This window comes from Marmota monax, unplaced genomic scaffold, assembly GCF_021218885.2.
Source record: "Marmota monax isolate L192 unplaced genomic scaffold, Marmota_monax_Labrador192_F-V1.1 WCK01_AAM20220418_F8-fsc00030, whole genome shotgun sequence".
NCBI classification, from domain to species: Eukaryota; Metazoa; Chordata; class Mammalia; order Rodentia; family Sciuridae; genus Marmota; species Marmota monax.
In genome coordinates this window covers 15053625-15069870 of record NW_026691988.1, presented here as the reverse complement: position 1 = coordinate 15069870, position 16246 = coordinate 15053625, and the positions used below count along the sequence as shown (strand labels likewise).

The 16246-nt window shown below is 42.0% G+C and overlaps 1 protein-coding gene across 3 annotated transcripts in view; it reads right to left on the bottom strand.

Annotated features, from left to right (window-relative positions):
* The window catches only part of Utrn (utrophin), a 513444-nt gene that overhangs the window by 462275 nt on the left and 34923 nt on the right, over nt 1-16246 (bottom strand). The window contains exon 1 of one of the 3 annotated variants that reach the window (XM_046450858.2): nt 6182-6416. The exons of the other annotated variants lie outside the window; for them this stretch is intronic. Within the exon in view, the coding sequence (XP_046306814.1) occupies nt 6182-6233 (52 nt within the window). The 5' untranslated portion in view covers nt 6234-6416. Of the gene's footprint in view, nt 1-6181; nt 6417-16246 lie in introns of those variants that run through there. 3 annotated transcript variants of the gene reach the window in all.

The following is a 16246-nucleotide window of genomic DNA, read 5'->3' as shown; positions in this document are numbered from 1 at the left end:
TCCAGATCAAATACCTCACTCTAGTGCCAGGAAGGCAGGTCACTGCCAGGGTTCTTTGGGAGGCAAGAAGAGTTACTTAAGGAGACAGTAAAAGAAATAAAAAATACTTACTGAAAAGGAAAGAAATTTAGAATTTTTTCTTAAAGTGTAGGTGATTTTTCTGAACTGCCTGCACGTTGTTTTTATAGATTAGTAGGCAACCTGCTGGGCTGTGGAGCAAAGTCAGCAAGGGAGTTTTCCTGAAGCCCATCTGTTGGCTTTGTGAAGGAAACGCTCCAACTTCTAGATAATGTCACAACTTTCACTTCATGGTAAGGGGTGAAGAAGAGAAGGAAGCAGATTATTGTCTGTTGCTAGCAATAATAACGTGGTAGGAGAAATGACCAAGTATTTTGTCGCTTATGAATAAGGGTGCTCATCATAGTTTCTTAGTCACCTGCAGTGACAGTCTCCACCACTGGCTCTCTGCAGGTAAGGATACTGATCTGGCAGGTCCTGGCCACTATTTACTGTCATTCATTCAACTGGCCCATGGAGATACTGGCAGGTGGCTCAAAGTTGTCACCATGCCATTCCCCACTCCATGAGGCAGCATTAGTCTGTTTAGAACTGGCTTCCACTGGGCACCACCCACTGCAGTCACATACACCTGCACCTGTACACAGCTCAACCTGACCACAGGGTGGTTTCTTTATTCGTGCAAATGTCCTCATGCAAATCTGAGGATGCTGACTCCTCGAAAGACACAGACATTAACACACAAGTCACCTGGGGATCCCAGACTGCAGCTTGTGACACACAAAGATAGTCCTGTCTAATAACAGCATGCTCATCAGGGCTCTCATGTGTCATCTCTCTCAACTTAGGAATGACACCTAAGTGACTTGTGACAACTTACGACTGAGAGTGGGGAGAAAATGAAGGATCTACATAATATCTACACAGAACTGACCCTGAGGAACGGTCTGGAAATACCTGGCATCAGTCCCAAGGTTTCCAATAGGATACAGAATGGGAATGGAATAATGAGTGCGTCAAGGCCATTGCTCAAGAGGCCATGTGTGAGCCAGGAGACACACAGTAGGTCCCCAGGGCCCAAGTCCCAGAGAGGGGCACTGTGAGAGTCAGTCAGCTAACTGACGGGCTTGCTGGGACCTACTCTGTTCCACTCAGTGTGGCCGGGAAGAGAACTGGTTCCCAGGGCAGGCAAGTGACTCACACCAGGTTCTAGAGATGGGAGCATTGAGGCACTTGCTGTACCACTGCCTTGGGGATCAGGTTCAAGTACTGAGACAGGCCAGAGCCTGCCACAGGGGAAAGAAAGGCCGAGGCTGAGTAAATAGGTGGGAACAGGAAGGCCAGAACCACACCACCAGCCTGTGATTCAAGTGTTCCTAGGAGGCACAAAGAGGGAGGCACATGGAAGGAGGGACCTCAGAAACAATGTCCGAAGGTACTGAAGAGAAAACAAGGTGATCCAGAAGCAAAGCTGGGCCCCATTCCAGGGCCATCCCCAGGTGGACAAGTCAGTCCTGAGCTTGAAGTTGGGACTATTTATGTGCCGGTTCACATTAAGCTCTACTTCCCCAAAACTTTTTCTCCTCTATGGAATGCCCATGATTAAATCTGCTTATCTATAAAAGTATAAATCAGACAAATATAATGAAGTTGTTATTAAATTAGGAATGTTGGACTCCAATAGCTTCCTGGACCAGGCGACCCATTGGGGGGGTGGGGCTGGAATGACCAGTGTTCCTGTTTGGCTCTTGGTGTATCACTTGCTGCTTGCTATTCTTTTAGGGATCTCTGGCCTTCAGGGGTCTTCCTATTTATTTTCACTGATGCCTGCAACATTCTCAGAAGTTAAGCTATGTCAGGATTTTGAGTCTCACTTGGAAAATGAGGTAACTGAGGTTCCATGGCGCTGGGTAAAGCACATACTGTGAGTGGACTCAAGCTCTGTTCCAGGGTCCAGCCCAGTGACCTTTCCTTCTGCTGCATCATGTGCCTTCCAGAGCAGCAACCTGGCTTTCAAGAACACTCCCTGGACCCGCATGAGGCCCGGAGATGTCAGAGTTATTTTTATGAAAGTAAGTGATACAACACTATACTTCCCCTTCCTCAGAGTCAGAGCCAAAAGTCACATAATGCCAAGAGGAAATACTTGTTCCTCAATAGCACGAAAGTTCCAGGTATCAGGTAGCATCAGCTGCTGCAAAAAAAACCTGACAATCCCATACTAGTTCCAAACTCTGACCCAAACACACACCACAGGCTCTAGAAACAGTTCAGATAAGAGTCTTTCAGCCCCAGAATGAAGACACCAACACTCTCCTCCCAAAAGCATGAAAATCCTGGCCCTGATGGAAGAAGGTGGTTTCTCTTCACGTTAGTTTTTTTTTTTTTCCTCTCTGTCTTTTTCTCATACACACACACACACACACACACACACACACACCCCGGAAAGAGGGGGAGGAAAAGGAAATGAAAGTAGGTTCTGGATTTCATCAGCAAGAATAGCCAGCAACAGGTGCAGAGTTCCGGTGAAATGAAGACTCACAGCACCCCTGCAGCACAAGACCCAAGCACAGAAGCCCAACATTAGCAGTGATGTCAGAAGTGCAAACCTTCATCATTCTCCAGCCAGCAGCAATTTTGTATATATATCAAAAAAAAAAAAATACCAGACAACAAAACAATCTCTGCTGACATACAACTTCTTTCACATAATCCTCTTCTAAAATACTGACCCTGAACTAATTTAGGTATTGGTCATCATACAAGATTTTCTAATGCCCAGAGACGAGCACAGTAACTTGCTCATAGCAGCTGGACAATGAATGATGGAATAAATGAACAAATGAAATTAGAGAATGAAACAAAACAGCAACAGAACATTCTCTTCAGAAATAGAGATAAGCAAAATCTCACCTTCAGGTTAATGTATCAGTGTATTTTTTCCCATCTCTCCAAGAACAGAATAAAAGTTGAAAGAGATGCCCAGAACAAGAGACATCGTCCCAGAATGAGATGCAAACTACCCATCCCAGATCCAAGTTGGGAAGCCGGGTTTCAGTGCCTTGGGACTTAAAGGGCTATGCAGGGAATTCTCAAGGAGAAGAGCAATTGGGAACCACAATCTCAGTCTTTTAAGCAATCCACTGTTTGAGTTTCCTTTTCTTCAATAGGCCATTGAACAGAACATTTTCCACCCACCACACTGAAGAATGTCCAAAATAAATTTTGTTTTATAGTCTTATTTCACATGATAAAAATAATCAGGTTATGAGCTGGGATTATGGCTCAGTGGTAGAGCACTTGCCTAGCATGTGTGAGGCATTGGGTTCGATACTCAGCATCACATAAAAATAAATAAATAAAATAAAGATATAGTATCCATCTACCAAAAAAAAAAAAATCAGGTTATAATGTTATGGCAAACATCTTGGGCCACATGTGATATGTATAAAAATACATAATTAAAATATGTGGCCTACATTGATTGTTGTTGTCTAAAATCCTGTAGCTAAAGGCAGCATTATGAATCTAAAAAAGATGTTTGAAAATACGTATTATACAGCAAACAAGTGTGCAAAACAGTGAAATTACAAAAATTATTGTTTTTTTAGTAAATCAATAAATACATTGATTAGCTAAAAAAAAGAAAGAAAGAAGAGAAAGAAAAAAAAACAAATGTGGATAAGACAATATTGAAATAAAACTTTAGTGTGAACAATAAAAACAGAAACAGTAGAGAAAATAGCAATTAAATTCATCCCACAGACACAGAATGTTTGCTAGTTGAATCTGGTCTGGAATAAAAAGAATAATATCAGTGTGATAACATCAGGATTACATAGGTGAAGGGGTTAAAATAGTTTAAAAATATAATGACATAAGTATGAAGTATTCAGAGCACAAATGAGAATAAATCATCAAATTATCAGCACATTTCAGAGATTGGAGCAACATATAAAATGCAATGTAATAAATAACTGCGTAAAATTTCTATAAAGAATAAATTGAAATGTGGATGTGTAACCGATGTGATTCTGCAATCTGTATTTGGGGTAAAAATGGGAGTTCATAACCCACTTGAATCTAATATATGAAATATGATATGTCAAGAGCTTTGTAATGTTTTGAACAACCAATAAAAAAAAGAATAAATTGATTCAATGACTCTTCATTTAGTATTCTTTAAATTTAAATTTATTAATTATTTTCCTTTTCTGAAGAAGGGGGTATAGGAGATTGAATCTGGGGCACTTTACAACTTAGCTACAGCCTAAGTTGTCTTCTTCTTCCTTTTTTTTATGATTTTTAATTTTGAGATAGGGTCTTGCCAAATTGCTGAAGCTGGCCCCAAACTTGTGATCCTCCTGCCTCAGCCTCCCAATCACTGAGATTAAAGACATGTACCATCACCCCAGCTAATTTTTCTTTTAGAATATAAGTGTTACAAAAACTTCTCTCTTCCCTATATATATACAAATTTAAAAATCCTTTTTTTTTTCAAGTTATTTCTTCCAAGATTCAAAACAGCTGCCTCAAGATAACACCCAAAGATCTTGAATCCTCAGCTGAGATTCTAAGAGCCTAAGTACCCAAAATGTCTGGAATACACAAGAAAAGCAAGTCCACAGACAGGTTTTTGTCTTTTAAGTGACAGCTTTTCATTCACCCCCAGGTATCTATCATCCTACAGGACAGGCACTGAGACACAACAGTGAGCAAGACCATCTTGTCCCAGCACAGCCTCGCGGATCCATCAACCCTAAAGTCACCTAGAGCACTGAGGCAAACAGCAGGCAGGTCGTGGGGTGGAACAGGATAAAATCCTTTTCAGACCCAAAGAGGTACGGTTTACTTCAAGGCCAATCCAGAAAGAGGAGAGGAGCTGGCCAAGAGCTGGGGGCCAGCAGCCAGGCAGAGGAAGAGCCTCCAAGCAGAGGTGGCCCTGGAGCTGAGAGCAGGCCAGCAAGACTGGATGCAGGAATGGCAGAGAGAGAGAAGGTGCACTATGAACATGAACCCGCCATCTGACCCTGTGACTCACTGAACATCTGCCTTCAGCTCACTTTCCCTGGAATTCTTCCCTTTCACACTTTTCTCTGTCACCTCCCAAGTCCCTTCTGGGGGAAACAGTCCCTGACCATTCCAGGAAGAGCAAACCTCTGGGAGCCACTGGTCCCATCCAGGCTCCCCAGAGTCTAGTATGTGTTGCTCACATGCCTCTTTCCACATGGTGCTCAACTGCTGTGATCGAAAGGCTGTAAGCAGGCATCTTGCTTCATTTGTCTGTTTCCAAGCAGCCTATCAGGAAGCGTGGCACCAGCAGAGATGAAATCAATGGCAAGTGAGCAAGCCGCCAAGCCAAGAGAAAAATGGACAAATGAAATGAAGGCAGGAGCCCTGGTTCATGCCTCCGTGGTAGGAGACTGGAATAGCATCACAGCTGCAGTTCCTGGGGGAGGCAGGGCCAGGATGATTTCTATCCCACATGATGTTCACACAACAGACGTTTTTGAGCAAATCTTCTGCCATCAAAGAGAAACAGTAGAATTGTTTTTATAGCACATCATGGTACACTGGACCCAATCCATTCACAGACAACAAACCTGCATGAAATGCCCCAGGCCCTGTACGAGGCTCTGACAACAGTCCTGCCCCAGAAGACCAGGAGTCCACTGAGCAGAGTAAATCATGGTTCCAAAATGTTTTTTACTAACCAACATTGTCAAATTCTTTATGTGTAACTAACACATTTCATAATATTACAAAGAGAAAATGTTAGCCAGGTGCTGGGCACATGCTTGTTATCCCATCAACTCAAGAGGCTGAGGCAGGAGGACTGAGTTCAAAGCCAGTCTCAGAAACCTAGTCAGGCCCTAAACAACTTAGTGAGACCCTTTTAAAAAATAAAAAAGGCTAGGGTGTGTGGTTTAGTGGTTAAGTGTCCCTGAATTCAATCCCTGGTACCCACACCTGCCTCAAAAAAAAAAAAAAAAGTTTTTTTAAAATATTCCTAGCTCACCCAGAGGAGAAAATCATTTAGAATGAGTTGCTCAGTAATTTTCACAATGAGTCTTCACTGACTGAGTCCTGCCTCGGTTTCCTTTCAATGAACACATGAACAAAAATCTAAGCCACCACAACATTCTAAGCGAGTCTCCTTTACCTGACTGTGACTCTCTGCAGGCTCCACCTGTGGAATCAGGTAGCACTTCCATTTCGTGTTGGCTCAGCGTGTCCTCCAAATGTGGTTAAGATTCCCAAACCAGCAGCACATGTTTTCTGAAGTCACAAAGATATGCGTACCCCTCGGCTGGAGAATGAGCTTTGAAGGAGTCAAATTGAAAAACAGGGCCAAACAGTATGGGAACTGTGGAGAGATGAGTCCCTCCCTGACTGCCCCAACCAGAATGGCCACATTCCTCCCTCTGAGCACAGCCCAATCCCGGTCTGCACCTCGGTTTGCACCTAGGAGTCTCTGCCAGACATGGAACCTGTCCCCTTAAAATCCAGACTTGTGACAGCCCTTATCTGCCTAAGACAGCAAGGTATGCATTTATACAAACACCTCTGCTCAAATGGCTCAGCATATGTAGAAGCCAAGAATGTCCTCACTTCTCCTTAGGTTTTCCCTAAATTTCAGCCAAATAAAATCTGAGTGAGGAAAAACGTTAAGGAATTTAACAATAAAAACATAAAGTTGCTTTTTGAGTTTCAAGTTCTTGCAAGAAAGTTTGTTCTTATAAATTTTGCAATCAATTTTTCAATGCTATAGACTCCAAACTAATCACTAAAGCTTTTAGTGATCCATCCATTAATGTGCTAAATAATACATGTCTCAAACTAAAAGGTAAAAAATGATGCCTCTTAAATCAGGAGTAGAAATACTACTGAGTGAAATGAAAATTGCAGCTCTCCATCCCTCTCAACACACAGCTCTCCATTCACTTTAGCCCAGTCACTGGCCTGCTTAAGGATCTCTGTGGCCCAGCTCTGCTGCACTGAGGTACTGACTTCAATGGCTCCCTTCTGAGGGCCTTCCCTGATCACCACCATTCATCCCATGCCCAGCAAGGTCCCCTTGCAATTCACCATCACAGCATGTCAGAATGTTTATCCCCTCCACAATTAAGAGGCTTCTTGTACATTCTGCAGCTTGATATCAGTCTCTTCTGCTATGCATTCAAGGTTGGACACCATAATGGTTGTGTTCATCAATTCTGTTGGTCACACCCAGTCCAGGGCCTGGCGTTGGGGACACTCACCCAAGAGTTATTTCCATTTAAAATGGTGGTCTCTGCAAAAATACTCTTTGAAACACACTGCTGCCACGGCCAGGCCCCGAGGAAACAGAAGCTCACTTGAACCCATCATGTACACCTTGGTTATTACAAGGCAGGAGGTCCATGAACTTGGTCGTGAAAAATAATCCAATATTTTCACTAGCCTCTAACAGAAATTTGCATCATCTTTCATTGTGAAGGTAGATCACAAAACAAACTTTTTTTTGTACTGGGGATTGAAACCAGAGGCACCTTACCACTGAACTACACCCCCAGACCTTTTGCTTTTTTTCATTTTGAGATAGGGTCTCACTAGGTGGCCCAAAGCTGGCCTCAAACTTGCAATCTTCCTGCCTATATCTCCTGAGTAGCTGGGAATGACAGGTATGAGCCACCACAACTTCCACAAAACATACTATTAACATTTCCTTTGACTGTATCACCAACAAAAAACATAGGCACTTTCACAGCACCTTATAGCTGAAGCAGATACCTTAGGGGGGAAAAAATCATCTGGCTCATCACCATTTCAACAGCAAGAGCTGACAGAGCTGGTTATTGAAATACACTAACAAAGCACAAATATTATCTGTCAGAGACTTTTTAAGTATTTTGATTACTGCATGTCAATATAATTGGTTTCCTTTGCAGCATATGTATTTTATTTTGTGCATTTAAACAATATTTGTCCGGCTTCACTAGACTGCTAAAGAGGTCTACAGGAAAAAGAGGCAGGGAGAAATGACAATAAAGAATAAAAGCCCCTAATCTACATTACTACTATGAGATTATAAACATCTGATGCACCAAGAAACATATTTTGTTTTCAATGAATTGAACACATTTTCTTCTCATTCTGAAAAGGAATAAAAAACTTCTAGAAGACAATTCAAAATAAGCAGAACTAATAAATTAAAAATCTATTTTTACAATGAATAACATTATTTGTATCATTGGATTTAAAACACAACTACAAAAAAGAAGAAATTCGCAAGGGGCATTAACAAGGTTAACAGTGACCAAACCGGTCAGCTATTAGGCATGCGACACTCCTAAGAATAGTTTGATATGATGAAGCCTCACCCACTTTTTGCTGAAAAGACTCATGCCTGAACCATTAAGCTCCCAAGTTTGCAAAGTGAGAATGGCAGACAGATTGTGCTAGCAAACATATCCCATTTCTATTTCTACCACATCTTCTTAGTTCCAACCTACAAAATGGAACTGGCCTGTCTATTTCTGCAATAACCAAAATTTGCACATACCCACCAAGAGGGCTCAACAGGAATCGCTAGCCTCTGACTGTGAGTTGCTTTACTCAGCCATTAATACCCCCAGGCTCCAATGAAAAGAGAGCTTTGACGAAAAGGGCCAGGCCACGCCTGGGTGGAGTTGGAAGGCCAATGGGCACCATCCAGGGGCTGTGAAACCAGGAGAAAGGTTCAGAGAAGGTCCAGGATCAAACTAGGGCAGTCAACCGGCCCGGGTGGCACTATTGGAACTGTTCCAGGAGAGTGGATTGTTCAGCACCTCTCTTAAACAACTTAAGACAGGATTTGGCCAGTTCCCCTCGACAGCTCCCGTTCCATTTAGTAACTTTCTCACTCTCTCCAGCCAAAAGGAAATTAACAGGAAGGAAATGATCCTTGCATCTTCCTCCTCCTCTTCCTCTCATTTCTTCTCTCCCTCATCTCCCTGTCTTACCGAATAGAAACTTTAGACTCCAAGCCCAAAGTCAGCTTGGTTAGCCAGTTTGAATTCACAGGTATGTGTCACTTTTCTCCATAATATTTACAAACCACCTCAGCTTCACACTGTAGACAGAATCCTAACTCCTCTGAGGAGGTCACACACCATTCCTATCAGAATACTTGCTGCAAATCATGCAAGCATTCGTTGCTTTGCAAGGACAAAGCTATCAGACAACCATCCTCAGCTGAATGAGATCTGAAGGAGAGTGAGTAAGAAGTGCCCTTGAGGTTCAGGTCATCCGGAGACACAGAAAGAATGTTGAATCTGGGAGCCCTGTCACGTCAGTGCAACAGTTCAATCTTGAGAAAATAATTGTCTCCCCATCCAACCCCCAGCCGCCCCTTAACTGAGGTTCCTCCATGAGAAAGCAAAGAAATTGGACAGGGTGGTCCCTTCAAGCATCTTTCCACTTATAACACTCTGAGGGTCTGTGATACCACAATACTGTCCACAGTCATTCGTGCCAGGGAAGAGCAGCCGGCCACTGAGTACTCAAAGTAGTTTCTAGGTCAGAAAATGCTGGAAAGAGACCATTCAGCTTGGAAGTCTGCTCATTCAGAATTCTCAGTGCCTCACAGTTGTGTTCCATCCCTAAGGACCTAAATATACCATGAGTGTGAAACATCTAATGGAAAATATGCTCATCACCCTGAGCAATGTGGAAAATACAAGGCTGACATATGAGAAGAGAGACTTGCCTCAAAAGAATTTGGATACTTACAACCCAGACACACAATGTGATGATTTAGGTGATTTCTAAAGCCACAGAGCTTGTTGGGGCTGGCAAAAGGTATAGAAAATGTTAGAACAACCACAGCAAGAAATCAGAGCTGAGAACAGACGGCCACAGGAAAAAAATTAGGGGACCATCTTACAAGGTCTGTGATCGCCCAAAATGTAATATTATATAGAGTTTTCTATACTATCAAATAAATGTATCAATATCTTTATTTTGTTTATTCTGTTTCTAAAGTAAGTCTTTCATTACATACTTCTCAGCTTTTATATAAATAATAAATGCACATAGTTTGTTTTTTAATCAAGTAGGCAAAACTAAAACAAAAAGCAGCAGGACTGGGGCAGTCCTGCTCTGGGGGGTTGGGGCAGGGGGCATCCCCTTTCCTCTGTTAGCTGTTTATTCTGACAATAGTCTGTGCATTTTAAAATACTATTATTATTATATGGATTTATACACACACACACACACACACACACACACACACACACACTGGGGATTAAACCCAGAGGGCTTAACCACTGAGCCACATCCCCAGCCCTTTTTTACATTTTATTCAGAGACAGGGTCTCCCTAGGTTGCGTAAGGCCTCCCTAAGTTGCTGAGGCTGGCTTTGAACTCATGATCCTCCTTCCTCACCCTCCTGAGCTGCTGGGATTACAGGTGTGCACCACCGCACCTGCATTATTGGGATCTTAAATGGCCCACACAGGATTAGTACCCAGGAGAGCTCTATTGGGAGGTGGTGGAACCTTTAAGAGGTGGGGCTTCATGGGAGGTCTTTAGGTTACTGGGGCAACTCAAGACTCTTCTCTTTTGCCCTGCTCAGCCATTGAGTGAGTAGCTTTGCCATGCACTGCTGCCATTATGGGCTGCCTCACCAGGGGCCCAAAAGGAACGGGATCAATCAATCATGGACTGAAACCTTCAAAAGTGTGACCTAAAATAAACCTCCTCTAGGTTAATTATGTCAAGTATCCTTACAGTTACACAAAGTCGACTAAGGTAACTATGTTTACAGTGCACCTTTGTCCCCTCTAGTACTGGGGATTGAGCCCATGGGTGCTTTACTATGGAGCTATTAATTTGAAATTTTGAGACAACATCTCATTAAGTAGCCAAAGCCGGCCTTGAACTTGCAATCCTCCTAACCTCAGTCTCCCAAGTAGCTGGGATCACAGGCATACACCACTACACTCAGCTATGTTGCTCCTTTTCTGACAAGACTCTTTCAATAATAATTAATGATTTACCTTTCTTTTTTAAAAAAATATTTTTTAGTTACACATGGACATAATATCTTTATTTTGTTTATTCTATTTTATGTGGTGCTGAGGGTCAAACCCAGTGCCTCACATGGCGAGGCAAGTGTTCTGCCACTGAGCCACAGCCTCAGCCAAGATTTACCTTTCTTAAATCCACAAATCTGGCCTCTATTGAGACTTTTGTTTCTGAGATCATATTTTTTAATCTCTAAAGTCTCTTTCCTATTTTCTGAAAAATTTTTTTTCTTTTTAAATCACATTGTGTTCTTATTTCAAAGATGTAACTATTTTCCTACCTCTCTGAGTATATTTACTATGTTACTTTCCTGTTTCCTCCAAGCTCCTTGTGGCTGTTGTTGCTTTGGTATAGCTTTAATGATGAAAGCCTTCCTCACATCTGCTGACTGGTGACAGCCCTTAGTATTTCAAAACCAGGTGTAAGGGGGCTGGGATTGTGGCTCAGTGGTGGAGCACTTGCTCAGCATGTGTGAGGCACTGGGTTCAATCCTCAGTACTACATATAAGTAAATAAAATAAAGGTATCATGTCCATCCACTACTAAAAAATTTTTAAAAATCAGGTGTAAGGGGGCTGGGGTTGTAGCTCAGTGGTAGAGCACTCGCCTAGCACATGTAAGGCCCTGGGTTTGATCCTCAGCACCACATAAAAATAAGTAAATCAAACAAAGGCATTGTGTCCATCTACACCCAAAAAAAAATAAATATTTTAAAAAATCAGGTGTAAGGTTCTGTGGGTTTAGGGGTCACCTTCTGAATGTTGGGCTCAAAAGAAAATAATCAACTTATCTGCTCTAACTATACTGTTCTCACAATAATAGCACCTGTTAATTGGGGTGCTTGGTGATGGGAGGCATGTGGCTTCAGGAATTCGGGGACATGCAGGGTCATTTAATCCTCTGCATTCTCTCTGGGCCATGGGTTCCAAGTTAGAGTTCAATTTCTATAGATAATATATAAATCTCCCATCTCCCAGGCAGGAAGAGAAGAAGGGAAAAATCTGGGAGTCAAAGCACGCAATTTAGAGATTTTCAAACAAACTCCTAGTCTTTAGTCCCAAACTTCTTCTACTTTTCAGTCCCAAATTGTTATCAGGAGGCCCTATTACCATCCTGGACATGGGGCGGGCGGGGGGGGGGGGGGGGCAGGGAGTAGGCACACTAAGCTATCTAGATTACTGCTCCAGAAATATTTGGAGTCATGTTGGTAGGAAAACAGGTTGTATTCAAAGTCAGTTTTAAAGGACGATAGAAGAAACTCTATTTCAAAACTTCCATCTTTGAAGGTTCTGAAGGCAAGGACAGCTTTTAAAATAACAGAGACAAAAGGCAAGAAATATACACATGCAGATTTAGCTAGCTTATGCTAGATGGTAGACAGGTGGTGACCCTCATTTTCAGCTTTCTTGGTGCCTGGCAGGCCAGGGGACTCCTTATCAGCCTTTACTCTCAGCATAAGGAAGTTGTTCTCAATTTTAGGGGGAGCCCTTAATTTCAGTCTGTTTCAAAATTTCTTCTACATTTCCAATACTTGATCTCAGTGAGCACTGATGATGCAGGAACCCATCACCATGAGCTACCCTGGGTCCTCCTATTGGTTCCCACTCCACCATCATCTTTTCTGTTTGCTTTTTATCACTAAAACAGAAGACCAGAGACAAGCTACTTATGAAGTAAAAGAGGATCACTAAGCTTACAGTTTTGGAGGTTCAAAATCCAAACAGCATAATGCAGGCTCTCTTGTGAGGTCTGCCCCTTGGCTGTATCACCATGTCATGGATAGCAATGATGGGGATGGGGGCATACAGGAGCAGGCCAGGGGTTACACCTTGAAACCTGAGCAGACAAGATGCAGGGAGCCAGGCTTGCTCCTTTATAACAACCCTTTCTCAAGAATTCAAGGAGTCACTCAAGAACCAGCTTGGTAGAGCACACCCACAATGACATAAGGACCTCCCACTAGACCCCACTCCCAACACCAATACCCTGGGCTCCAGGTCTCCCACCACAGTGGATCTTGGGAGATACTCAGACCACACCCAAACTGAAGTATCCACCAATGGCCACGTCCCTTTGGCCTCAGGAGCTTATTCTTTTGATTTTTTATCATAATTACACTAAAAGCACATGGCAAGCCGTGGTGAGCATGACTTGCTCTAATATTTTAACTACAAGTTCTACTCTCTTCAATTTATATTCAGGAAGACTCCAAAAATGGTCTCATTTCCACCAGTCTGGCCCTGAGTTTCAGATGGTGGCAGTGTGCAGGCAGGACATGGGTCTCATGGTCTCAAATGTCAAAAGATGTCTTCATGGATATTTAATGGTCAAAACCAAACTTTATACAGTAATACGATTAGTTGCAATTATTCTTTTCATGATTAAGTTCAATCTGAAATTTGACCTCAATTTACGGGATGATTTTCAGTGACTTCACATATAGCGAAAGTTTACAGTTATTGCATCCAATTGCTTTCCTTTTCCTCTATTTTCAAATGTGAAGCTTCACTATTAGTAACTCAATACAACCAAATTACAGCACTATTTTGAGACTTCAATGCAGATATACTTTACGTACTGAAGATCCTAAATGGCATTAGAACTTTATTAAAATTTTAAATAACTTTGATCTCTGAAAATGCTTGTTAAAACAAATTGAGAAATTCAAAATTCATCTAGATATACTAAATTTTAAAAATACCTATAACTGTGTTGAGAATATTAATAAAGAAAAATAAAAATACCCAAAGTAGAGGCTTTTATCACCCAATGCTCAGCTCTCTGTGGGCACCTCCTGACCCATAGAAAGGTCCATTTACAATGTCTGAAAACAAAAATCATTGCCCATGTTGGCTGAAAGGGAACATGTATGTTCCTGACAATAATACACTTATATACAGAAATAAGTTTTCAACATCCCTTTTAAGCCAGAAAGAATTTCATGCCTGCCTACTAAAACCCCCAACCCCCTACAAAACCCAGTGAAATTGTCTCTGGCTACGTAAGGAAGATAGAAACTTTTCCAGCTAATAAGGTCAGGTTTGGCATATACATAAAATCGCAAGCTACTGCCCAAATTACCTCTAAGCTCACATATGGCAAGCTTAAGCTACTAGAAATCATGGAAGCTTGTAAAAAAATATTTTGCACACATTGCGATATATGTTTAATGTATCACAAAAAGATGGCAAGTGACAGAACAAAAATTAATAAGGTGTTCTTTACTTTCTTTAAAACTTAATGTCTCTGAAAAAGCTTAAAAAGATAATGACTACCAAGTGACTTCAAACTTTAAAGCAAAATAAAAACTAATGCTGTGCTGAATGGGTTCTGATCCAAGAATATTTAATATCCCCTAACATTCAAAACAGATTACCGCAAAACTATGTCCCCACCCTTCTCCATCCCACTGTGAATGTGAGGGAAGGAACACTGTTCTGACTGTTCAAATGACATACTTCTGGCAATTTTAACAATCAATTTGGGTAAGAGGAATCGGGCTAAATAATGTTAGACTATTTACACATAATATGTATATTATTCAATACACAATTTACCTAGCACTCATGACAACTGAAGAGTCTACTGGAGGAAGCATAATCAATTAAATTACCACACTTAAGAATCCCTAAGGTATTCCTGCTTATACTTGCAGGAATCACACCCTGAGCTTCTAGGTGAGCAAATAACATGCCACTCTCCATATTTCCACAGGACCTGCCTTCTACAAGACCAAAATCAACACTCCCTGCATGCTTCCTCAGGTCTTCAGGCATTCTGTTTATTAACCCTTACAGCGTGTATGGAGTCCCTGTGTGCCAAGGACTGCTCAAAGCAGTGACCCAAAAAGCACAGGAAATCTAACTTTACTTCTGCACGTAGCCCACCAAGTCAGCCTCACTGAATGGGACCCCACGTGGGAAATGTTTCTCTATCAAAGTTACTTTGATTTCCAAATCCAGCTGAGGAAACACAGAAGCCCCTGGCGAAGGGTCACCAGAGTGTGGTGGTGGGAATAACCATCCAGCCCTCAAGTCGCCTGCAGGGCATCTGAGCAAGGTGGCTCACAGGTGTGGGGGAATTCGCTGAGTTCACAGATGGAGATGGTTGATGCATCAGCACATTCTGCAGAGAGTGGGCACCACCGTTTCAACACACAGACACCCAGACAACTGACATCTGTGTTTAATTAGCAGAAAGAGCCAAATTCCACACATCCATGACTGGCAAGCAATGGAGACCAGGTTCAAAAACTGGGTAGTTGCTTAGATTTTTCCATAACTTTTGACTTATTTACTACCATTGCTATTTGCTCAGAGACTAAGCACTGAGAAGTACTGCAGGCAGTGATGAAGGGTGTGGCAGAGCTACTTGGGTTTGAATTCAAGATCTATCACTCTATGTCCTGTGCTATGCTGAGCAAGTTATTTAACCACTCTGTGCTTTGGTTTCCTGACTGCAACATGAAGGTAACAAAATCACCTCTTTCACTGATTGTGGTGAGAACTGAAAGAATTGATATGTTTGTGAAATATGTATGGATATACATGTATATGTGCATGTATATATGTATACACACACGAACATATACCCACATATGTATGTGGGTATATAAATCAATATAGTAATAACTGGCATAGAAAGCACACAAAAACAAATAGCTACTCTTCTTATTACTGTAATATTTCTTAGATACCTAAACATTTTAGTGATTCAGGTTAAAATTACACAAATATTAAAACATGTGCAAACATGTTTAATAGGATGAGATAGAGATGATTAAAAAGATCTGCTGATTCCAAACAGCTGTGCCTTTCCAGCCTCTGCCACACAGTCAACTGGTTTGAGTGCTTTCCACCAGCACCTCTGCGCACTGCCCGCCCCCCATCCTGCTCCAGTGAGGATGAGGCACATGCTAGTTCTTCACCCACCTGAACACTAATAGCTCATCAGAACTGGAAAAAGGCAGGGAAACAACTCATGGAGCTAATATCCTTGGTTAACGAGGTTTCCTTTGTACTGCCACCTGGGAGAAACTGTCCTTCACTACAGAATACGCCTCTCCCCAGCCTCCTCACGCTCTGTGGTTCCCATACTTCCTACACCCAGAAAGCTCACTAAAACACCAAATGGCGTATGGCTGAGCATCAGGCACAATCCAACCAACCTATAACTTATT